This window comes from Haematobia irritans, chromosome 3 (genome assembly GCF_050003625.1).
Source record: "Haematobia irritans isolate KBUSLIRL chromosome 3, ASM5000362v1, whole genome shotgun sequence".
Taxonomy (NCBI): Eukaryota; Metazoa; Arthropoda; class Insecta; order Diptera; family Muscidae; genus Haematobia; species Haematobia irritans.
In genome coordinates this window covers 20,415,403-20,440,947 of record NC_134399.1, presented here as the reverse complement: position 1 = coordinate 20,440,947, position 25,545 = coordinate 20,415,403, and the positions used below count along the sequence as shown (strand labels likewise).

The following is a 25,545-nucleotide window of genomic DNA, read 5'->3' as shown; positions in this document are numbered from 1 at the left end:
TCGGTCCATAATTATATATAGCCCCCATATAAACCGTTCTCCAGATTTGATCTCCGGAGTCTCCTGGAGAAACAAAATTCATCCGATCCGGTTTAAATTTGGAACGTGGTGTTAGTATGTGGTCTCTAACAAACACGATATGGACACGAATTGGTCCATATCGGTCCATAATTATATATAGCCCCCATATAAACCGATCTACAGATTTGTCCTCCGGACCCTCTTGGAGGAGCAAAATCCATCCGATCCGGTTGAAATTGGGAACGTGGTGTTAGTATATGGTCTCTAACAACCATGCAAAAAGTGGTTCACATCGGTCTATAATTATATATAGCCCCCATATAAACCGATCCCCAGATTTGGCTTGCGGAGCCTCTAAGAGAAGAAAATTTCATCCGATCCGGTTAGTTTATGGTCTCTAACAACCATGCCAAAATTGGTCCATATCGGTCCATAATTATATATTGCCCCCATATAAACCGATCCCCATATTTGACCTCCCGAGCCTCTTGCAGGAGCAAAATTTATCCGATCCGGTTGAAATTTGGTACGTGGTGTTAGTATATGGTCTCTAACAACTATACCAAAATTGGTCCATATCGGTCCATAATTATATATAGCCCCCATATAAACCGATCCCCATATTTTACCTCCCGAGCCTCTTGCAGGAGCAAAATTTATCCGATCCGTTTGAAATTTGGTACGTGGTGTTAGTATATGGTCTCTAACAACCTTGCAAAAATTGGTCCATATCAGTCCATAATTATATATAGCCCCCATATAAATCGATCCCCATATTTGACCTCCCGAGCCTCTTGCAGGAACAAAATCCATCCGATCCGGTTGAAATTTGGAACGTGGTGTTAGTATGTGGTCTCTAACAAACACGATATGGACACGAATTGGTCCATATCGGTCCATAATTATACATAGCCCCCATACAAACCGTTCTCCAGATTTTATCTCCGGAGTCTCTTGGAGAAGCAAAACTCTTCCGATCCGGTTGAAATTTGCAACGTGGTGTTAGTATGAGTCCGCTAATAACCATGCCAAATTTGGTCCATATCGGTCTATAGTTATATAAAGGCGATCCCCAATCACACAAAAATTGGTTCATATCGGTTCATAATCATAATTGCCATGGATTTATTTCTATAGAAAATTTGTCAAACTTTATTTCTATAGAAAATTTTGGCAAATTTTTTTTTCATAAAAAAATTTAAAAAGAGAATGTTGTCAAAATTTTAATTCTATTGAAAATTTTGTCAAAATTTTATTCCTATAGAAAATTTTGTCAAAATGTTATTTTTATAGAAAATGTTGTCAAACTATATTTCTATAGAAAATTTTGGCAAAATTTTATTTCTAAAGAAAATGTTGTCAAAATTTTATTTTATGGAGAATGTTGTCAAAATTTTAATTTTATTGAAAATTTTGTCAAAATTTTATTTCTATAAAAACTTTTATCAAAATTTTATTTCTATACAAAATTTTGTCAAACTTAATTAATTATATCGCTCTTTTTTAGTTTAATATATACTACGTATGGACTACCTTGTAATTTAGAAGACGGTGGTAGGAAGTTCTAAGATACCTTGCCATCGGCAAGTGTTGCCGCAACCCAAGTAATTCGATTGTGGATGACAGTCTTCAGTAGAAGTTTCTACGCAATCCATGGTGGAGGGTACATAAGCTTCGGCCTGGCCGAACTTACGGCCGTATATACTTGTTTTGTATTTTACTTTTTTTGGATTACAACATTAACCAACAACCTTTTTTCCTCTGTTTTAGTTAATTTAACTAACGTATGCAAAAAAAAAAATTATTAAAGCCATGGGAACTTTCTTAAAATGCAATAATTCCATAAACTGAAATATAATTAAATCGGCTTTACTTACCAAAATAATGCATTGGATAATTTCTACCAATTAATTCCCTTAATAATTTTAAACTTTTTCTACCACAGTATATATTTATTATTAAATATTGTAAAATAAAGAAATTAATTTATTTTCTATACAGGTGTTAATAACTTCATTGATTGTTTTGCTACGCTCTTTGTTTATTCAATTACAAATTGTTATCTTAAGTAAATTTACTTGCTGTTCAGTAGATTCCTCAGGCGATAACAGGCTGATGTATATGGACTGAAATAACGGACGACAAAACGACGTTAAACAAATAAAAAAAATAATAAAATAGTTCAAGCGCCTTTAGGTCCACACTTCATTGCGGAATGTTGTTTGGTACGCTGAGGTGGCAAATAAAATATTTTCCATAAAACATTAACCGTTTGAATATGGCCAAACAAAATAAACAAAACCAGAACACGTTAACACATATTAAGACAATGTGAGCTTGGTAGAGCACTGGGACGGGGCTGGAGGGGAACTTTTTTGTTTATTTGCGGCTTAATTGAAATGGCCGATAATGTGAACTCCTGCGTTAATACCTTAAGGCTTCATTGATTTGCCATAAATTGATTGATAATTCTTATCAATGGTCATACAAAAAATTCTTAAAATTATTGAGGGTTTTAGAGTAGATCAGCAATTTGTTCTAGGCTTCATGGTTTTCAACATTTTTGTTTTTTTTCGGTAGTTGGCTCTTATTTCTTGTAAAGTTAATGGATATAGGAGAGGTTTCCGTTGTTCTGCCATTTTGACATTGGATGATGAGGTAATACATTTCGGCTTTGTTGCGTTTGAAATGATGTCGTCTTACAAAATTGGTAGTGAAAATCAATTAAGGCGACAACACTCCCAAAATGTGTAAGCAGGCGGACGTTAGGAGAAGCATTAAGTGAAGAACTATGTACATTGCAAATGAAGAAGCCAGCAAAGCTTAAGAACTCAAATGTCTAGCAACGAATTAAGATACACTCTATGTGCAAATAAATTAAACTGGTCGTAGATACATTTGATTAAATAAATAAATTAATTAAATTAAATAAGCAATTCATCCATTCTGAATTAAAGCTTTTCTGTAGTAAACCTTACCCAGCCAGGTTGAATTAGAGTGTTCCTATATAAAACCCAATTCAGCCAGGCTGAATTAAATTTTTTCTACAGGAAACTATATTCAGCCAGTTTGAACTAAAATTGTCCTAAAGAAAACTGTATTCAGTCAATCCGAACGTAAATTTTCCTATCGAAAACTTCATGCAGCCGGGTGGAAATTAAATTTACCCATAGAAAACCCTAAGCCCAGCTGAGCTGAATTAATATTTTCCTACAGCAAATGCTATTGTGCCAGGCTGAATTGAAGTTTTCCTATTGAAAACCCTATACAGCCAAGATGAAAAATAGTTTTCCTATAGAAAATCTTATTCAGCCATGATGAATTAAAGTTTTCCTATGGAAAACCTTATTCAGCACTGCTAAATTAATGCTTTCATATTGAAAACCTTATTCATACAAGCAGAATTAAAGTTTTCCTATAGAAAACCTTATTCAGCCTGGGAGAATAAAAGTTTTCCTACGGAAAACCTTATTCAGCCGGACTAAATTAAAGTTTTCCTATAGAAAATCTTATTCACTTAGGCCTATTGTCCTATAAAAAATCGTAATCAGCTGGGCTGCATTCATATATTCCTATAGAAAGCCTTATTCTGCTAGGCTAAATGAAATTTTTCCTATTGTAAACCCTATTCAGCCATCATGAAATAAAATTTTCCTATATAAAACCTTATTCAGCTTGGCTTAATTGAAGTTTTCCTATTGTAAACCCTATACAGCCAAGATGAAAAAAGTTTTCCTATAGAAAATCTTATTCAGCCAGGATGAATTAAAGTTTTCCTATGGAAAATCTTATTCAGCCAGGATGAATTAAAGCTTTCCTATGGAAAACCTTATTCAGCACTGCTGAATTAATGCTTTCATATCGAAAACCTTATACAGACAAACAGAATTAAAGTTTTCCTATAGAAAATCTTATTCACTTAGGCCTATTGGAAAACCTATTCAGCCAAAAGACATAAAGTTGTCCTATAGAAAACCTTAATCAGGTGGGCTGCATTCATATATTCCTATATAAAAAGCCTTATTCTGCTAGGCTAAATGAAAGTTTTCCTTTGTAAACCCTACTCGTATTCAGCCATTATGAAATAAAATTTTCCTATATAAAACCTTAATCAGCTTGGCTGAATTAAAGTTTTCCTATTGTAAACCCTATACAGCCAAAATGAAAAAAACGTTTTCATTTAGAAAATCTTATTCAGCCAGGATGAATTAAAGTTTTACTATGGAAAACCTTATTCAGCACTGCTGAATTTTTGCTTTCATATCGAAAACCTTATTCCGCACTGCTGAATTAATGCTTTCATATCGCAGACCTTATTCAGCCGGGCTGAATTAAATTTTTTCTATAGAAAACCTTATTCAGATAGGCTAAATTAAAGTATTCGTATAGAAAACCTCATTCAGTTAGGCCTATTGGGAAACCTATTCAGCCAAAAGACATAAAGTTGTCCTATAGAAAACCCTAATCAGCTGGGCTGCATTCTTATATTCCTATAGAAAGCCTTATTCTGCTAGGCTAAATGAAAGTTTTCCTATTGAAACCCTATTCAGCCATTATGAAATAAAATTTTCCTATATAAAACCTTATTCAGCTTGGCTGAATTGAAGTTTTCCTATTGTAAACCCTTTACAGCCAAGATAAAAAAAATCCTCTAGAAAATCTTATTCAGCCAGGATGAATTAAAGTTTTACTATGAAAAACCTTGCTGAATTAATGCTTTCATACCGAAAACCTTATACAGACAAACCGAATTAAAATTTTCCTCTAGAAAACCTTATTCAGCCAGGCAGAATAAAAGTTTTCCTATGGAAAACCTTATTCGGCCGGGCTAAGTTAAAGTTTTCTTAAAGAATACCTTATTCAGCCAGTCTGAATTAAAGTTTTCCTATAGAAAACCCGATTCAGCCAGCATGGATTGAAGTTATCCTATAGAAACCTTATTCAGATAGGCTAAATTAAAGATGTCCTGTACAAAACCTTAGATTTTCTCAAAGAAAATCTTATTGAATTAAAGTTTTCCTATAGAAAACCTTATTCAGCCATGCTGAATCAAAGTTTTTCTATAGAAAATGTTATTCAGCAGGCTGAATTAAAGTTTTCCTACATAAAACCATATTCAGCCAGGGCTGAATTAATACTTTCATATCGAAAACTTTATTAAGACTTGCTGAATTAAAGTCTTCCTAATGAAAACTTAATTCAAGGAAGCAGATTTATTCAGCCAGGATGAAGTAAACTTTTCCTATGGAAAATTGTATGCAGCACTGCTGAATTAATGCTTTCATATCGAAACCCTTATTCAGCCATGCAGAATAAAAGATTTCTTATGGAAAACCTTATTCAGCCGGGCTGAATTAAAGTTTTCCTATGGATAAGCTTATGTAGCCAGGCTGAGTTAATGTTTTCCTATAGAAAACCCAATTCAGCCAGCCTGAATTGAAGTTATCCTATAGAAAACCTTATTCAGATAGGTTAAATTACAGTTTTCCTATGCAAAACCTTATTCCGCCAGGCAGACTAAAGTGTTCCTAACGAAAACCTTAGTCAGCCAGTCTGAACTAAAGTTTTCCTATAAAAAACCTAATTCAGCCAGGCCGAACTAAGGTATTCTCAAAGAAAATCTTATTGAATTAAAGTTTTCCTATATAAAACCATATTCAGCCATGCTGAATTAAAGTTTTCCTATAGAAAACCTAATTCAGCAAGGCTGAATAAAAGTTGTCCTATGGAAAACATTGTTCAGCAGGGCTGAATTAAAGTTTTGCTATAGAAAACGTTATTCAGCCAAGTGTATTTGAGATTTCCCCATATGCAATTAAAAAAAAAAAAAAACAACAACAACAACAAAAAACGATAAAATTAAACAAACAAAAAAAACAACATTTTAAAATTCCATCCCGGACTAATTGTGAAATAAATGTTTATATCCCATGTATTTTTTCATTTAATTCAAATTATTCCAAATAACTTCCTGCACTAATTACAATCATTTCTCCAAAGAAGGGTGCTATATATACTAAAAGAAGGTCTTATACTTGACATTATTCTAATATTGAGCTTATTTTTCCAACATTTCCAATCCCACACAGTAGTTAGGAACGTAGATCATGGATCATGATGCGCATGGAATGTGGTGGTGGTACTTATTAAATCAAGACAATCCACAACCAACAATGGTGAATAAACACCCCCAAACAAATGACTTAATTATAAATGAAGAATATTATTAAAATTGTACTTCAGTTTAAAACTAAACATCATTTAAAACAGACGTTTTATAATTGCGATTTAAGTAGAACGAAAAACAACGAACAATTCCAATATTTAAACAAAATTGAACTCAAATACAGTCAAAGAAAAGTCTTAGACCCAGTGACCATTGAAAATACTAGCCACATTTATTTTTTAAGATAAACACAATTTTGCATTTTACCTAACTGAGAACCAGTATCGAAATCTTTGTGATAAAAATTTCAAATGGTAAGACTTTGAAATATTTGTCTATGAGACATTATCGTAGACGCCATATGAAATGACGTCTTTTTGATAAGATAACAAAACTGTGAGAAGAGAGAAAAAATGCCAATAAAAATCATAAAATTATAAAACTTCATTAAAATGTAACACATCAAATTTTATATAATGTGAAAATATTTGTTCTCTTATATAGAAATTCAAAATCAGTGTACTTCAAATATTTTAATATATATATTTTTTTTAATTTTAGGGGTTTCCGTTGGTGCAAAATATAAAATAAAGTAAGTGAACAAATAAATTAATAAAATTAATAAATTAATTAAAAATTAATAAATTAATTTTCCTACATAAAAGCTTATTCACCTACGCTGATTTAAAGTTTTCCTATAGAAAACTTTATAGAAAACCTTATTCAAGCCGGTTGAATTAAAGTTTTCCTGTAAAAAACCTTATTAAGCCGGGCTGAAGTAAAGTTTTCCTGTAGAAAACCTTACTCAGCCAGGCTGAATTGATGTTTTTCTATAGAAAACCTTATTCAGCCAGGCTGAATTATAGTTTTTCTAAAGAAAACCTTATTCAGCCAGGCTGAATTATAGTTTTTCTATAGAAAACCTTATTCAGCCTGGCTTAATTGAAGTCTTCGTATAGGAAACTGCACTCCGCCAGTTTAAATTCATATTTTCCTATAGAAAACCTTATTCAGCCAGGCTGAGTTAAAGTTTTCGTTTAGAAAACTGTATTCAGCCGGGCTGAATTAAAGTTTTCCTATAGAAAATTTTATTTAGCCATGTTGCATTAAAGTTTTGCTATAGAAAACTATATTCAGCCAGGCTGAATTATAGTTTTTCTATAGAACCTTTATTCAGCCAGTCTTAATTGAAGTTTTCCTATCGAAAACATTATTCGGCCAGGTTGAGTTAATGTTTCCCTGCGGAAAATTAAAGTTTTCCTATGGAAAACTATATTCAGCCAGGCTGAATTTGAGTTTTCTTATAGAAAACTGTATTCAGCTAGAATAAATTTAAGTTCTCTTTTAGAAAACAGCATTCAGCCAGAGGGAATCAAACTTTTCCTACAGAAAACTGTATTCAACAAGACTGAGCTAGAGCTTTCAGATAAAAAATTTATTCAGACTATAGGAAACCTTATTCAGGCAACCTGACTTAAGGTTTTCCTATAGAAAACTGTATTCAGCCCAGCTGAATTTCAATTTTCAGTTTTTTTCTTATTCAGCCAAGTTGAATACAGTTTTCAATAGAAACCGTTATTCAGCCAGGCTGAATACAGTTTTCTATAGAAAACGTTATTCTGTCACGCTGAATTAAAGTTTTCCTATAGAAAACTGTATTCAGCCAGGTTGAATTAAAGTTTTCCTATAGAAAACTGTATTCAGCCAGGCTGAATTAACCCTTTCACTACCGATGTTCACTTAGAAGGACATTCGAAAAAGACACCAAATTCTATTTTCCCACTTATTTTCGATTTTTTTCTCGATGTTATTTTAAAGTAGAGGTTTTAATCTAAATAAACTATAAATATTTTCCATATTGGTGAGCACTAAAATACATTTTTATAAACTTCTTTGAGACAATTTTTCTACTGCACGTTTCTAGTAAATGGACATTCATACAAAAACTATAACTGATAGTTTTTCGAATTCGTTTTTGTATTTTTTCTCAGACTTTGAACGATATTATAGGCCAAATAGCGCTTATTTTCGTAAGGCCATTTGGTCACAGTTTTAGAATTAAATTTTCAGAACAAGCTCATATAGCTCTTGAAGTAATTGAAGTAGGTTCTCAAAATGACAATTTTTGTTCTACATGCTGTTAGTGCAAGTAGAAACAGAAGTAAAATTAAAGTTGTTAACATTAGGTTTATTTCGGTAGTGAAAGGGTTAAAGATTTGTTATAGAAAACTGTATTCATCCAGGCTGAATTAAAGTTTTCCTATAGAAAGCTGTATTCAGCTAGGCTGAATTAAAGTTGTCCTATAGAAAACTGTATTCAGCCAGGCTGAATTAAAGTTTTCCTATAGAAAACTGTATTCAGCCACTCTGAACTAAAGTTTTTCTATAGAAAACCTTATTCAGCCAGGCTGAATTAAAGTTTTCCTATAGAAAACTGTATTCAGCGAGGCTGACTTAAAGTTTTCCTATAGTAAACTGTATTCAGCCAGGCTGAATTAAAGTTTTCCTATAGAAAACTGTATTCAGCCAGGCTGAATTAAAGTTTTCCTATAGAAAACTGTATTCAGCCAGGCTGAATTAAAGTTTTCCTATAGAAAACTGTATTCAGCCAGGCTTTATTAAAGTTTTCCTATAGCAAACTGTATTCAGCCAGGCTGAATTTAAGTTTTCCTATAGAAAACTGTATTCAGCCCGCCTGAATTAAAGTTTCCCTATAGAAAACTGTATTCAGCCATTCTGTGTGATCGTTTTTGAACAGAAATCCTGATTGCACCTTATTCTTTTTTCCCGAGCATAAGTTTTGTCATCACTATTAGAATTCGCTCATTCGTTTATCTTTAATTTATGACCTCTCCTTTCTATGAGCTATCAAAATTGATTTTTACTAGCAATAATTGTTCAATAGCGTGCAAAATCACGGAAAAGCTTTTAGGGAATGTTTTCCCATTCCGACTCATATGTTGGACATTTCCCCATAACACACCTTCGAAGGATATTAATTGTAAATTCTTGGCAACATACAACTATCTTCCTTTCACCGATTGCGTTAGGCCATAATTTGAACTTTTGAGAACTATCATAAAAATTAGAAAAGACGCAAACTGTGTAGATGTTGTCGTTGTTCTTATCAGTAAATTCTCTCCCACTTGATTACTTCAAAATAAGGTTTTTAGGGTCGTTGTTGTTGTTGCCGTCATCGTAGACGTTATCGTACTTTAGGCCAGGTAACGCCTTGTGGCGTAAATGGTTTGCTCATTTTATACTCATTGCAAATATCTGCCCTGGTTTTGTTTCAATTTTAGTTGTAACGTGACGTCTGACCAAGTTCCACATAGAAACTTTCTGGTATCCGTGCATAATTTTTTGTACGGTGGTGATTAGCGGCAAACTAACGCGGATATAATTTGAAATTGAAATTTTTTGTGGTATTTAGCAAATAAGTCTCAACCACATACTCATATCAGAGAATTTTTGTGGCATTGATAACAAAAGAATTTGAATTCCATTCTGAATATAATTGAAACTAGAAGAAATCGACACTAAGAAGGTCAAGTTTTTGAGAAAATTGTTGTAAAAGTTAATTAAAATTGAAAAGCAGTGGTGATGTAAACAAATGAGGAATTCTCAAATATTAACGTATGTGTTGACAAATAATTCCCCTCAATTATCAAGCAACATAATTCTAGGAATTGGAGCATAACGAATGTAAGTTAAAATCTGATTTATATGGGAAAACTATGGGGAAAACTTCAATTCTCCCCAGCTGAATTATGTTTTCTATAGGTAAACGACAATTTGGCAAGGCTGAATAAAGTTTTCTATAGGAAGACTTCAATTCAGCATGGCTGAATAAAGTTTTCTATATGAAAACATCAAATCAGTCTGGCTGAATAAAATGCTCTCTATGGGAAAATTTTGATTCATCCCGGCTGAATAAAGTTTTCTATAGGAAAACATTTCGGAAAAATTCCATTCAATTATCGCGTAGCGTAGTTCTAGGAATTGGTACGTAAAGACTGTACACAAAACTATGGTAAAAATTTCAGTTTAGCGATTACGATTATATGGATTCGCATGGCTGTCTATCCATTTGATTCCACGAAGTAATCAAAATAGCCTAAATATGTTCAATTCTATTGAAAACCTTTCTTTCTACGATTGTTAGCGCCACAATTTGCACGGACTACCATGAGAATGGTAGTCCATTTACCTTCTTTTGGATCATTGCATCCATATCAGGTTGGCTGATAAGTCCCCGGTCTAACAAAGAAAAACACATTTTTTTTTTGTCAAAATTCGTTTTTATTATTCAACATAGTTCCCTTCAAGAGCGATACAACGATTATAACGACCTTCCAATTTGTTGATACCATTTTGATAGTACTCCTTCGGTTTCGCCTCAAAATAGGCCTCAGTTTCGGCGATCACCTCTTCTTGGCAGCCAAATTTTTTCCCTGCGAGCATCCTTTTGAGGTCTGAGAACAAGAAAAAGTCGCTGGGGGCCAGATCTGGAGAATACGGTGGGTGGGGAAGCAATTCGAAGCCCAATTCATGAATTTTTGCCATCGTTCTCTATGACTTGTGGCACGGTGCGTTGTCTTGGTGGAACAAAACTTTTTATACCCTCCACCATACGATGGGGGGTATATTAACTTTGTCATTCCGTTTGTAACACATCGAAATATTTCTCTAAGACCCCGTAAAGTATATATATTCTGGGTCGTGGTGAAATTCTGAGTCGATCTGAGCATGTCCGTCCGTCTGGCCTCAAAGAAAAACAAATTTCATCCGATCAGGTTGAAATTTGGTACATGGTGTTAGTATATGGTCTCCATGCAAAAATTGGTTCACATCGGTCCATAATTATATATAGCCCCCATATAAACCGATCCCCCGATTTGGCTTGCGGAGCCTCTAAGAGAAGCAAATTTCATCCGATCCGGCTGAAATTTGGTATATGGTGTTAGTACATGGTCTCTAACAACCATGCAAAAATTGGTCCACATCGGTCCATAATTATATATAGCCCCATATAAACCGATCCCCCGATTTGGCTTGCAGAGCCTCTAAGAGAAACTAATTTCATCTGATCCGGCTGAAATTTGATACATGATGTTAGTATATGGCCTCAAACACCCATGCAAAAATTGGTCCATATCGGTCCATAATTATATATAGCCCCCATATAAACCGATCACCAGATTTGACCTCCGGAGCCTCTTGAAAGACCAAAATTCATCTAATTCAGTTGAAATTTGGTACGTGATGTTAATATATGGCATCAAACACCCATGCAAAAATTGGTCGATATCGGTCCATAATTATATATAGGCCCCATATAAACCGATCCCCAGATTTGACCTCCGGAGCACCTTGGAAGAGCAAAATTCTTCCCATTCGGTTGAAATTTGGTACGTGATGTTAGTATATGGTATCCAACAACCATGCAGGAATTGGTTCCTATCAGTCCATAATTATATATAGCTCCCATATAAACCGATCGCCAGATTTGACCTCCGGTGCCTTTTGGAGAAGCAAAATTCATCCGATCTGGTTGAAATTTGGTACGTAGTGGTAGTATATGATATTTTACAATCATGCGAAAAGTGGTCCATATCTGTCCATAATCATTTATAGCCCCCATAAAAACCGATCCCGAGATTTGGTTTTGGAGCCTCTTAGAGGAGCAAATTTCATCCGAGTGAGTTGAAATTTGTTTATGACAGTCTTTCGTAGAAGTTTCTACGCAATCCATGGTGGAGGGTACATAAGATTCGGCCTGGCCGAACTTACGGCCGTATATACTTGTTTCTTCTTCATATGGGGCCGTTTTGCCGCGATTTCGACCTTCAAACGCTCCAATAATGCCATATAATAGTCACTGTTGATGGTTTCTCCCTTCTCAAGATAATCGATAAAAATTATTCCATGCGCATCCCAAAAAACAGAGGCCATTACTTTGCCAGCGGACTTTTGAGTCTTTCCACGCTTCGGAGACAGTTCACCGGTTGCTGTCCACTCAGCCGACTGTCGATTAGTCTCAGGAGTGTAGTGATGGAGCCATGTTTCATCCATTGTCACATGTCGACGGAAAAACTCGGGTGTATTACGTGTTAACAGCAAACACCGCTCAGATTCATCAACACGTTGTTTTTGGTCAAATGTGAGCTCGCGCGGCACCCATTTTGCACAGAGCTTCCGCATATCTAAATATTGATGAATGATATGACCAACACATTCCTTTGATATCTTTAAGGCCCCTGCTATTTCGATCAACTTCATGTTAAGGTCATTCAAAATCATTTTGTGGATTTTTGTGATGTTTTCGTCGTAACCAGCTCTTTCGGTCATCCACTGCGTTCACCGTCCTCCGTGCTCATTTCACCAAGCTTGAATTTTGCATACCAATCAATTATTGTTGATTTCCCTGGGACATAGTCCGAAAACTCATTATCAAGCCAAGTTTTTGCTTCCACCGTATTTTTTCCCTTCAGAAAACAGTATTTTATCAAAACACGAAATTCCTTTTTTATACCCTCCACCATAGGAAGGGGGTTTATTAACTTTGTCATTCCGTTTGTAACACATCGAAATATTGCTCTAAGACCCCATAAAGTATATTTATTCTGGGTCGTGGTGAAATTATGAGTCGATCTGAGTCGATGTCCGTCCGTCCGTCCGTCTGTTGAAATCACGCTAACTTCCGAACGAAACAAGCTATCGACTTGAAACTAGGCACAAGTAGTTGTTATTGATGTATGTAAGATGGTATTGCAAATGGGCCATATCGGTCCACTTTTACGTATAGCCCCCATATAAACGGACCCCCAAATTTGGCTTGCAGACCCTCTAAGAGAAGAAAGTTTCGTCCGATCCGGCTGAAATTTGGTACATGGTGTAAGTATACGGTCTCTAATGGCCATGCAAATTGGTCGAAATCGGCCCATAAATATATAGTCCCAATATAAACCGATCCCCAGATTTTACCTCCGGAGCCCCTTCGAAGAGCAAAATTCATCCGATTCGGTTGAAATTTGGTACGTGATGTTAGTATATGGTATCCAACAACCATGCAGGAATTGGTTCATATCAGTCCATAATTATATAAAGCACCCATATAAACCGATCCCCAGATTTGACCTCCGGTGCCTTTTGGAGAAGCAAAATTCATCCGATCTGGTTGAAATTTTGTACGTGGTGGTAGTATATGATATCTAACAACCATGTCAAAAGTGGTCCATATCTGTCCATAATTATATATAGCCCCCATATAAACCGATCCCGAGATTAGGTTTTGGAGCCTCTTGGAGGAGCAAATTTCATGCGAGTCAGTTGAAATTTGGTACATTGTGCTAGTATATGGCCGTTAACAATCATGCCTAACTAGGTCCATATCGGTCTATAGTTATATATAGCCCTCAGATAAATCGATCCCCAATCACACAAAAATTAGTACATATCGATAATTGTATATAGCTCCCATATAAGCGACCCCCATATGTCAATTCTGACTCCCTACGTACCGTGCAAAAGCCCATATCGATTCGTAATTATTTGTAGACTTACCTACACATACCTTTTTGTCTAATATATACCACGTATGGACTAACTCACAATTTAGAAAACGATTTAAGATACCAAAACCTAAGTAATTCGATTGTGGATGACAGTCTTTCTTAGAAGTTTCTACGCAATCCATGGTGGAGGGTCCATAAGATTCGGCGTGGCCGAACTTACGGCCGTTTATACTCGTTTTCCATTTTTTTTCACAATAACAAAAGTTGCTTCACAAAAGACGCTCTATCTCACAAACTAATTGACATACAGACGTCAAATTTTGACACGAATCATTTGAAGGTTGGTACTATATAAAAATAATATTTAATACTAGCACGCCATCTATGTGTCAGACCGGGGACTTATCAGCCAACCTGTTAATAAATAAATAAATATCAGTCAAATTGGTTCCAGATTTACACTCATATAACCCACGTGGCCGTAGTTTCTCTCCAATTTACTTGCAGAGAGAGAGAGAGAGAAAGAGGAGAGAGCGTAACACTGCCATTCTGGCAGAATTGGAAAAATTTAGGCCCGATTTTGGGGTGATCTCTATCTATAAGTTCAATTTCTCTAAATCTTGACTCGCATCATATCGTTATCATCCCTTATTCAGAGTAACCCTTTATCGTGCTCTTACATTCCACTAAGGTTTGACAAACTATCTGTTCCTCCTCACATTTCAATTTATTAACGTCTCTTCTCTGCTCCTTAGTTCATGTACACGTTTAAAAGGACTGATCACCTCAAACGTTCGAACATCGGAAATTTTTTCAACCAATTAAATGTATAAGAGCGGGTGTAAAGGAGGATTCCAATTTGCATATATTTTATATAATAGATTTTGCTAATTTACTCATCATTGTAGAATTATCAAAATCTTGTTCCGCAAGAGTAATAAACGATATTATTGTTTTTCTAAATCCAATATATACAATAAAATTAATCATTCTGGAAAATTATCGGACGCATTATAGAGCAAGTCATTAAAAACAATAATTATTGCTAATGTTCTTAACTATCGAATGGACATATACTAAAAATGATACTCTATTTGTAACAATTTTTTTTTAAATTAAATTAAATTCATTTTCATTTTTAAAATATTTCTTATTAATTTAATTTATAATTACAATTCATATAATGAGATTTTATCACAGTAGATATTACAACAAATGATATAAACTAAGTCATTAGATCCAAACAAAAAATGTAAAGGCACAACTTTCAAAGCACTTCAATAAAAAAAAGTCCTACCAAAGATGTTCTTTATTGTAACTACGCAGGAAGCTCTATTAATTCAATTTTTTAAAATTCGTTTTTTACATATTTTTAATTTTCGAGAGAAAAATGCTAAATTCATTCTAGAAAAATTGAGAAATTTTGAGCTCAAACGTTTCAGGTATGCATTAAAAATTATAAAAAAAACTATGCGAACTCGGTCCGCTTCGCTGCACTTTCCAGATTTGTTAAAACTGAGAGACTATTTGGTAAAAAACAATATCAAATTTTTAGGGAAGAATCATATCCTTCACAGAATATTTCGAAGGATAAGATAATGGTAAACAAGTATATACGGCCGTAAGTTCGGCCAGGCCGAATCTTATGTACCCTCCACCATGGATTGCGTAGAAACTTCTACGAAAGACTGTCATCCACAAATTTCAACTGACTCGGATGAAATTTGCTCCTCCAAGAGGCTCCAAAACCAAATCTCGGGATCGGTTTACATGGGGGCTATATATGATTATGAGCTGATATTGACAACTTTTGGCATGGTTGTTAAATATCATATACTACCACAACGTGCCAAATTTCAACCAGATCGGATGAATTTGGCTTCTCCAAAAGGCACTGGAGGTCAAATCTGGGGATCGGTTTATATGGGGGCTATATATAATTATGGACTGCTATGAACCAAATCCTGCATGGATGTTGGATACCATATACTAACATCACGTACCAAATTTCAACCGAATGGGAAGAATTTTGCTCTTCCAAGATGCTCCGGAGGTCAAATGTGGGGATCGGTTTATATGGGTCCTATATATAATTATGGACCGATATCGACCAATTTTTGCATGGGTGTTTGAGGCCATATATTAACATCCCAGCAAAAAAAAAATGGAAGTTCTTCCAAAAGCACAACTTTAAAAGCACGTCCAGAAGATGCACTCCCAATGATGTTCTTTATTTTAACTACCCAGGAAGTTCTTTTAATTCAATTTTTTATAAATTGGTTTGTTCATACTTTTAATGGATAATTTTAACTTTTTTTGTTTCAAATAGGTTAAAAACAGAGTAAAAATTCATAATATGGTATAAACCATTTAAATTTTGCTATCAATCATTTAAAATCATTTAAAAATGCTAAATCCAACCTGAAAAAATTGTGAATTTTTGAGGTGAAACGTTTCCGACAAGCGTTAGCATCCATAAAAATTATAAAAAATTATAAAAATTGTTTATGTGACAAAATGTCACAGCAATTTTTAATTTACACCCAAAACATTGAATTCGGCTCACACCTAAAGAAGTGATGCAAATTCAGAGCAACGGCTGTTGAAATGGAGGACTTCCGTCCTATGACATGCCCATGTTAAATACATCGCTTCTGCGTCAATTTTGCACCACTTCCGGATCCAAAAAGAACATTCATTACTTTTTGGCGAAGCTTTTTTTGCTGGGATCACGTACCAAATTTCAGCCGGATCGGATGAAATTTGCTTCTTTGGAGGCTCCGCAAGCCAAATCGGGGGATCGGTTTATATATGGGCCATATATAATCATGGACCGATGTGGACCAGTTTTTTCATTTCATTTCATTTATTTATCTTGGTTTCCTAATACACAAGATATATATCTTATAATGAGTATTAGAATCAATAATGTTATAATAAATATAATAAGTAGAAAGATATTTTAAGAATGGTTGTTAGAGACCATATACTAACGCTATGTACCAAATTTCAGCCGTATCGGATGAAATTTGCTTCTCTTAGAGGCTCCGCAAGCCAAATCGGGGGATCGGTTTATATGAGGGCTATATATAATTATGAACCGATGTGGACCAATTTTGGCATGGTTGTTAGAGATCATATACTAACACCATGTACCAAATTTCTGCCAGATCGGATGAAATTTGCTTCTCTTAGAGGCTTCGCAAGCCAAATTTGGGGGTCCGTTTATAAGGGGGCTATTCGTAAAAGTGGACCGATATGGCCCATTTGCAATACCATCCGACCTACATCAATAACAACTACTAGTGCCAAGTTTCAAGTCGATAGCTTGTTTCTTTCGGAAGTTAGCGTGATTTCAACAGACGGACGGACGGACGGACGAACATGCTCAGATCGACTCAGAATTTCACCACGACCCAGAATATGTATACTTTATGGGGTCTTAGAACAATATTTCGATGTGTTACACACGGAATGACAAAGTTAATATACCCTATTGTGGAGGGTATAAAAAAAAATCCAAAGAATTTGTAGTTATTTGCAAAATTCACATGAATGCAATGATGGCGGATTTTTTCAGGTTCAGGAAGAAAATAAAGCCCACGTACAATAAATACATGGTTTCGGTGAACACAACATTTTTCTTTCATCTGTGGTTTATTTTTTTTTTTGGTATTATTTATTATTTTATTGAAGTGGTGTTACCCATAGCATTTTTAGTCGTTAAGCAGAATTGACGCTTATTTTTAAGGGAGATTTCACTCATGGAAGTGTTACGTATAGTGTATTCACGTACGTATAGTGGACCTACGAAGTCCCTTTACTGGCACAACAAATCAATTACACCTTTTTCTTCCTGCTGCAAGAGGAAGGATTCCACACATGTATGGAATCCATGGAGGAAGATAAAAACACTCTGTAATTCCTGTCAATTAAATAAAGGTTAGGTTAGGTGGCAGCCCGCTGTATCAGGCTCACTTAGACTATCCAGTCCATTGTGATACCACATTGGTGAACTTCTCTCTTATCACTGAGTGCTGCCCGATTCCATGTTAAGCTCAATGACAAGAGACTTCCTTTTTATAACCGAGTCCGAACGGCGTTCCACATTGCAGTGAAACCACTTAGAGAAGCTTTTAAAACCCTCAGAAATGTCACCAGCATTACTGAGGTGGGATAATCCACCGCTGAAAAACTTTCTGGTGTTCGGTCGAAGCAGGAATCGAACCCACGACCTTGTGTATGCAAGGCGGGCAAGCTAGCCATTGCACCACGGTGGCTCCCGTCAATTAAATAAAGAAAGTAAATATTTAACAGTTCTAAAAATATAATCATAACATTTTTAAAATGTGGTTTACAGGGACGATGCCTTTGCGAATATATACCGGAAAATGAAGAGCCATCTATATTGTCTGTCAATAAATGGAAAGGAGCGCTCCATCTCGGGCAAATATCAAAAAATTGAATATTTAGTTCCCATAAATGACCATCCTCTACTTTCCCAGCACATATCAAGAAAAACAGAAAACTTAAAATTTTCCACGAAAATAGGACACAGAGAAGGTGTACATCCTCTATCAAATATCGAAAAATCAAGTACCCATCATTTACTCCCTTTCTCCCAAATTCCCTGTAAATTTCCTGTAAAAACAAAGTATTTTGGATTTTGCTCTACTATTAAAAAAAACGACATTCCCTTCCCCGATCAAATATTGAAAAAAGTGAGGGGTTTTTGTTCAGATAATTACCAATTTTCCTTGCAATTGCAACAAGAAAAAAATGGAGAACTTTTCTTTAGGTTTTAAAATGTCGAAAAAGAAGGTGATATTTGTCTAGACGCCACCATTCCTGAAAATATCAAGCAAATCGGAGAACTTTGGCCTCCTACTTGTCGGGCATAAGAGAGAAGTTCACCAATGTGGTATCACAATCGACTGAATAGTCTAAGTGAGCCTGATACATCGGGCTGCACCCTAACCTAACCTTGTCGGGCAAGGAGGAGGTCTCTCTCCCCATCCAAATACTAAAAAATTAGGTACCCCATATTAACTTTATAGCCCCCCACCTTCCCTGTAAATTTCAAGTAAATCGGAGAAGTTTTGTTTTTGTTATTGTTTGTTTCTTTTTCAATCATTATTATTGCTTAAAATGGAATGAAATTAAATTATTTTTACTGTGCTTAAAAAAAAAATTGGGGAAAAGGTCTCCCTCTCCGACCAAAAATCGAAAACCAATATAACGGATTTTTGTCTAGATGCCAATCCCAACCCCGAAAATTTCAGGCAAATCGAAGAACTTTAGCTCAATTTTCAAAAAGTCGGGCAAGAGGGAGGTTCCACTCCCCAACCAGATATCAAAAAATGGGGTACTCTATTTTTACGGCATGGTCACCCTCTGTAAATTTCAAGTATATAGGAGAAGTTTAGTTTTTTCACTGCACTTATAAAATAAGTCGGACAAAGGTCCCCTCCTTGACAAAATATCAAAAAAATAAAGTAGTGGATCTTTGCCTAGAGGTCACCCCTAATCTTCCCTGAAAATTTCAAGAAAATCGGTGAACTTTAGTCCAATTTTCAAAAAGTCGCGCTACTACTACTTTTCTGGCGATGCTTTTTTTACTGGGATTTTCTACAAAAGCAACGCCCTAACGCCGATTTCAAAGACTTGTTGTGGATCTCCTCAATGTGTTTCGAAGAGGTAAATTTTTTATCTAAATTTAAGTCCTCCATTCGGCTTTCTTTTAAGAGATTTGTTATAAGGAAAAAATCGCCTGCGTTTTACCATTTCGAAAAGTACCTATTGCAAGACGCCAATCCTTTTACCATTTTCTTCAAAAGTACTTTAGTAACTTTACTAGTTGCATTGAGAGCAGTATCATCTGTATAATAGGCAACTTGCATGTACAATGGAGGAGAGAAATCAGATGTGTATATTGAGTAAAGCAAAGGACAGAAAATGGATCCTTGGGGCAATCCAGAATGGATCCTTGGAGACAGGAAAAATTCACGAAAAATTTTCCAATTAAAAACTTAAGTGAATTTAAAAAAAAAATATTAAAGTAAAAATTTAATTGATTCAACAATTTTTTTTTTTAATGAAACAAAAATTAATCACAAAAATTAATTTTGTTTATTGAATCAATACATTTTTTAATTGACTTTCAATAAATTTTTAATTGTAACTATCATTTCTGTGATTGAAGACATTTCAATTAAAAATTAATTGAATCAATTAATTTCGTGATTCAACACAAAACATTTTTGTTGGTAGGAAAGAAATTGAAAATATTAACGTTTATAATTCAAAAATTAATCGAGTTTTGCAATCAACATCAATTACATTTTTAATTGAATCAATTAAGAAAGTAATTGAAATTTTCAAATTAAATCAATTAATTTTTTAATCAAATATATTTTTTACGCCCAATTAAAACGGGGATTGATACTATCATTTTCGTTATTGAAGACATTTCAATTAAAAAATTAATTGGATCAATTAACCCTGGACAGTCATCCTTATTTTTTGTACATTAACGTCATCCTTCGTCATTTTGTCTACGGCTCATTTCAAGACGCTATAATTTTCATTGTGAGCGAAAAAGTGAACCAAACTTGAATTTAGTTTCTTATTCAATTTGGTTTTAATTTGTATAAAACAAAAATTCATAAAACGGTCGAATTAGTATAACTTAAAATTACCATTTCCTAATAGACTAAAATGCATTTTAAATCGAAAATGAAATTACGTGTCGTCATTTTGACGAATGATGACTGTCTAGGGTTAATTTCGTGATTGAATCAGAGAAAAAAGTGTTTCTGCTTTAAATGGAATTAAATAGAATAAGGTATCACATAGTCGAATTCACCCGCTGCTCTTTTATGTTTTATATTTGAAATAATTAAAGTTTTGGGTATATATGTATCTGTTCTTTCCATTTATTGAGTATTATTTCGAATTTCTATTCCAATATTAATTTCAAGTTTGCCGCTGACAATGTTGGTTGCACTGTTCTTATATTTCGCTCTTTGGGAGGTTGCAAGTTGTTCGGTACGTAAAAAATTAAAAAATTTTTTATATTTTAATGACCTAATTCTATAAACCCCCCCATTACTATACAGCGTTCCTTTGTCATAAGCATCGATACACTCCGGTATGAATACAATTCGAATTTCATCAAAACTATGACACTGACTCTATCTAAATATGATCGACGTATGAAAATTAATGGTTCTTTTTCGTTCGTTGGGGACGTTCGTGAATTTAATATGATTAATTGGATACAAATCTATAGGCCTAATGGTAAATGGGTCAATTTATATAATACATCGCTAGAAGGCTGTAAGTTCTTAGATGAATCTCTTGCGAGAATGAATCCAATAATTGATGGTATTCATCGGAACATTAAGAAATATGTTATAAACCTACCATCGAACTGTCCCATAAAAAAGGTTTTTCACTTATCTAAAATTTTCTGGAAAACTAATAACCATTATATTTTTTCCAGGATACATTTGTTTTAGTTAACAAATTTTACTTGGACGAAAACCTTTTCCCACCGTTTATTCCCAACCTTAATTGGAGTTCGTTTTTTGGCATTACTATTAAAAATCAATACGCATACAAAGTATATACGACAGGTCATAGTGAACAGAAAATTAAGGAAATTGTTTCTTAAAAATGTATGAGATGCATACACAAAAAAAAAATATTTTTATTTTCATAAAAAAAAATTTTAACAAATTTATTGAATAAGAGTAAAATAAAATTACTTGATATAAATTTATGTGTTTCAGCAAAGTAATATAAATGTGTGTAGTATCCAATAAAAAAAAATAAATTAATACACAAATATTTTTTATTTAAGTACAGGGATCTTCTAACGATTTTTTCCTCTTGCGATGGAGTTTTGTTCTACTAGTCTTCTAAAATACTTTGTTTTGTCGTTTTATTTGAAACTTAAATTTTGAGTAAATGTAAACAACCAATGAAAATTTAACAAAAGAATAATGAAAATAAAATTAAAATTAAAAATTTGCACCACATTTAAATCACAAGTTGAATATACAAATAACCTTTTAAGAAGCTCTTATTTTACTAGGAAACTATGAGTCATATTTCCGATATTTAAATTACGTATGAGTTCAGACCTAAAATTTACTTATCTGCTTTTGCTTTAATGTTGATTTTCATTCCATGACCTTCTCAATATTTTCACCATGCCATTTACCTCATTTCAATGTCACTACCCCCTAAATAAATTTTGTCACAAATTACGCATATGCGACACTCATTTTTATTGCGAATATGCACGTTTTTTTATTTTGTCATAAAAAAAAAACTACAAAATGCATCAAAAGTTAATAATTGTATGGTTTTAAAAAAATTATAAATTTTAAACGCTTTCGACACGCATATCAGGAAATTTTATTGTAATCAAATAAAACTGTAAATCCATTGACCATTCATACGTTACCATATATATTGAGCCATATGTTAGTCAGAGTACCAACATTTATCAACTTGAAAACATTAATGGTCATGGTGAACATTAGTAGTCCATGAAGTCTAGAAAAGCCTAGTAAAAAGAAATAAATATTTTTTATTGTGATTTACATTCTGATATTAACATTTGTATTCTGAGGCCCTAGAGTTTGGTTCGGTTATTGGCCTTTTTGTACACTGAAATGATTTTTTTCATTGAAAAAGGTTTGTCGTTACACCCAAAAGAAAAATTCTTTCCTGCGGAATGAAAAGTTCCCAACTAAGGAACACGAGACTAGTTTGATAGCACTTGTGACTAGAGTGATTGCACACCCCGAGCTGATGTATTAAAGAAAAAGCGGTACTATGCAGGTCGCTCTTCACTAGTTCACGGGTGATGGAGACCTGACTCGAATGATGGTACTAGAGGTAGGATGTCGGTCTAAATAACGCTGGGCTAGAGTCCTTGTACACCCCTAGCGGATTGATTGAAGAAACCTTGCAATTAGTAAGGTCTCTCTGTTCTAGTTTACGATTGCCGGACTAAGGATCACGTGGATAAAGTGATCGCACACTCCCAGGTGAAGAAATCGAGGTATTAGAGAGGTGGGTCTTCTCTAGTTTAAGTCTGACGGGCGTCGGACTAAAGAAACACGTGGATGAAGTTATCGCACACCCCTTGCTTATGGAGTGAAGAAAATACGGTATTAGAGAGTGGCTCTCCTCTAGTTTACGGGTGACTGACTAAGGAATACGTAGCTAGAGTCATCCTATCTGATCCAGTGTACCGGCGTCGGACTAACGAACAAGTGGCTAGAGTGATCGCACGTCCCTAGTTGTTGGATGGGAGAAACCGCGCAACTAGAGAGGTCGCCCTCTTCTAGGTTTCGGGTGATGGACTAAGGAACACGTGGATACAGTGATCGCACATCCCTAGCTGATGGATTAAATAGGTCGCTCTCCTCTAGTTTATGGGAGGCGAACTAGGGAACACGTGAATAAAGTGATCGCACACCCCTTCCTTATGGATTGAAGAAAACACAGTACTAGAGAGGTGACACACTAGTTTACGGTTGACGGACTAAGGAACACGTAGCTAGAGTCATCCCACCTGATCCAGTGTACGGGTGTCGGACTAACAAACAAGTGGCTAGAGTGATCGCACATCCCTAATTGTTGGATGGAAGAAACCGCGCAACTAGAGAGGTCGCCCTCTTCTAGGTGACGGGTGGTGGTCTAAGGAACACGTGGATACAGTGATCGCACATCCCTAGTTGATGGATTAAAGAGGTCGCTCTCCTCTAGTTTATGGGAGGCGGACTAGGGAACACGTGAATAAAGTGATCGCACACCCCTTGCTTATGGATTGAAGAAAACACGGTACTAGAGAGGTGACACTCCTCTAGTTTACGGTTGACGGACTAAGGAACACCTAGCTAGAGTCATCCTACCTGATCCAGTGTACGGGCGTCGGACTAACAAACAAGTGGCTAGAGTGATCGCACATCCCTAGTTGTTTGATGGAAGAAACCGCGCAAATAGAGAGGTCGCCCTCTTCTAGGTTACGGGTGGTGGACTAAGGAACACGTGATCAAAGTGATCGCACATCCCTAGCTGATGGGTTGAAGATGATGGAGTAAGGAACACGAGACTAGTGTGATTGCACATGATCTAGTGGACGGGTGTCGATCTAAAGAACGCTTGACTAAAGTGATTGGAACGCCTAGCGGATGGATTAAAGAAATCTTGGGATTAGAGAGGTTGCTCTCCTCTAGTTTCTGGGTGGCTGACTAGGGAACACGTGGATAAAGTGATTGCACATCCGTAGTTGATGGATGGATAAAATGCGGTACTAGAGTGGTCGTACTTCTTTAGTTTACTGGTGACGGACTAAGGAACCCTTGGCTAGAAAGATCTAAGCTGGTCCAATGGACGAGCGTCGGACTAATGATCAAGTGGATAGATTGATCACACATCTAACTGATGAAATGGGAAAATGCGGTACTACAGAAGTCGCACTTCTCCAGGCAACGGGTGACGGACTAAGGAACACGTGGCTAGAGTGATGTCGGTGTACGGTCGTCGGGCTAACGAACGAGTGGGTAGAGTGATCGCACATCCCTAGATGATGGATGGGAGAAAACGCGGTAATAGAGAAATCGCACTTTTCTAGATAAGGGGTGGCGGACTAAGGAACACGTGGCTAGAGTGATGTCGGTGTACGGGCGTCGGGCTAAAGAGCGAGTGGTTAGATGGCTGAACTAGAGAGCGCATAGCTCTAGTGGACCAGGTCTAAGGGACACGAGGCTAGATTGATCACACACCTCTACTTGACGGATGTCGGATAAAGAAAACGGTACTAAAGTCATCGTACACCCTTAGCTGATGGATGGGAAAAAAAGAAGAGAGATCGCACACCTCTACAGAACGAGTGGTTAGAGTGATCGCACTCCTCTAACTAATAGATTGAAGAAACCTTGGCACAACCCTAGCTCATGGATGGGAGCCACCGTGGTGCAATGGTTATCATGCCCGCCTTGCATACACAAGGTCGTGGGTTCGATTCCTGCTACGACCGAACACCAACAAGTTTTTCAGCGGTGGATTATCCCACCTCAGTAATTCTGGTGACATTTCTGAGGGTTTCAAAGCTTCTCTAAGTGGTTTCACTGGAATGTGGAACGCCGTTCGGACTCGGCTATAAAAAAGAGGTCCCTTGTCATTGAGCTTAACATGGAATCGTGTAGCACTCAGTGATAAGAGAGAAGTTCACCACTGTGGTATCACAATGGACTGAATAGTCTAAGTGAGCCTGATACATGGGGCTGCCACATAACCTAACCTAACCTAACCTAGCTCATGGATTGAAGAGAACGCGCTACAATAGAGGTCTCTCTCCCCCAGCTTACAGGTTTCGGACTAAAGAACGAGTGGTTAGGGTGGTCGCACATCCCCACCAATTGGATAGATAAAATGGCGGTACTAGAGAGATCGCACACCTCTAGTGAATGAGGTCTAAGGGACACGGGTCTAGAGCCATCTCACATGATTTAAGGAATGATCTATGGATGGAAGAAAACGTGAAACTTGGTTGTTCGCTCTCCTCTAGTTTACGGGAGACGGACTAAGGAACACCTGACATTCTTCATCACATTTCTTAGAGTAATTCTTTACTATTTTATCGCGGAATCGATACTAAAATCATCAAAGTAAAGACGAATTCTTTAGATTTGGGCGAGATTATTTGTTTCAGTGTAGTTAGCAAACCACATATAGGTTTTATAACGTTACTGTTATTATTATTATTTCTTTGTTTAACAATTAGGTATTACCATAACCGAAACCTAACACAAATCAAAA

At 35.6% G+C, this 25,545-nt stretch overlaps 2 protein-coding genes and 1 long non-coding RNA gene across 9 annotated transcripts in view; 2 read left to right on the top strand and 1 right to left on the bottom strand.

The window, feature by feature from the left end:
- The window catches only part of LOC142230086 (uncharacterized), a 237,170-nt gene that overhangs the window by 109,760 nt on the left and 101,865 nt on the right, over positions 1–25,545 (bottom strand). The gene's annotated exons all lie outside the window — the stretch shown is intronic.
- The window catches only part of LOC142230083 (uncharacterized), a 301,427-nt gene that overhangs the window by 243,749 nt on the left and 32,133 nt on the right, over positions 1–25,545 (top strand). For 2 of the 5 annotated variants that reach the window (XM_075300716.1, XM_075300710.1), the window contains exon 7: positions 6,749–6,779. The gene's annotated coding sequence lies outside the window, so the exon portion shown is untranslated. Of the gene's footprint in view, positions 1–6,748; positions 6,780–9,495; positions 9,735–25,545 lie in introns of those variants that run through there. The other 3 variants (XM_075300711.1, XM_075300713.1, XM_075300715.1) reach the window with 3 other exon arrangements.
- LOC142230085 (uncharacterized) lies at positions 9,699–21,545 on the top strand. 2 transcript variants are annotated; one of them, XM_075300719.1, is made up of 5 exons: positions 9,699–9,823; positions 20,685–20,751; positions 20,823–20,854; positions 20,996–21,152; positions 21,209–21,545. In XM_075300719.1, exons 1-5 carry the CDS (start codon positions 9,801–9,803, stop codon positions 21,377–21,379), a joined length of 450 nt encoding a protein of 149 aa, XP_075156834.1. In that variant the 5' UTR covers positions 9,699–9,800; the 3' UTR covers positions 21,380–21,545. The 2 variants fall into 2 exon arrangements, with proteins under 2 accessions (XP_075156834.1, XP_075156833.1); XM_075300718.1 differs by having other exon boundaries at positions 20,823–21,152.

Coding starts and splice junctions, on each gene's coding strand:
- LOC142230085 (XM_075300718.1), top strand. CDS start 9,801: ATGAGGAATTCTCAAATATTAAC. Junction 9,824..20,684: donor AGGAATTCTCAAATATTAAC/GTATGTGTTGAC, acceptor ATTAATTTCAAG/TTTGCCGCTGACAATGTTGG. Junction 21,153..21,208: donor CGAACTGTCCCATAAAAAAG/GTTTTTCACTTA, acceptor TATTTTTTCCAG/GATACATTTGTTTTAGTTAA.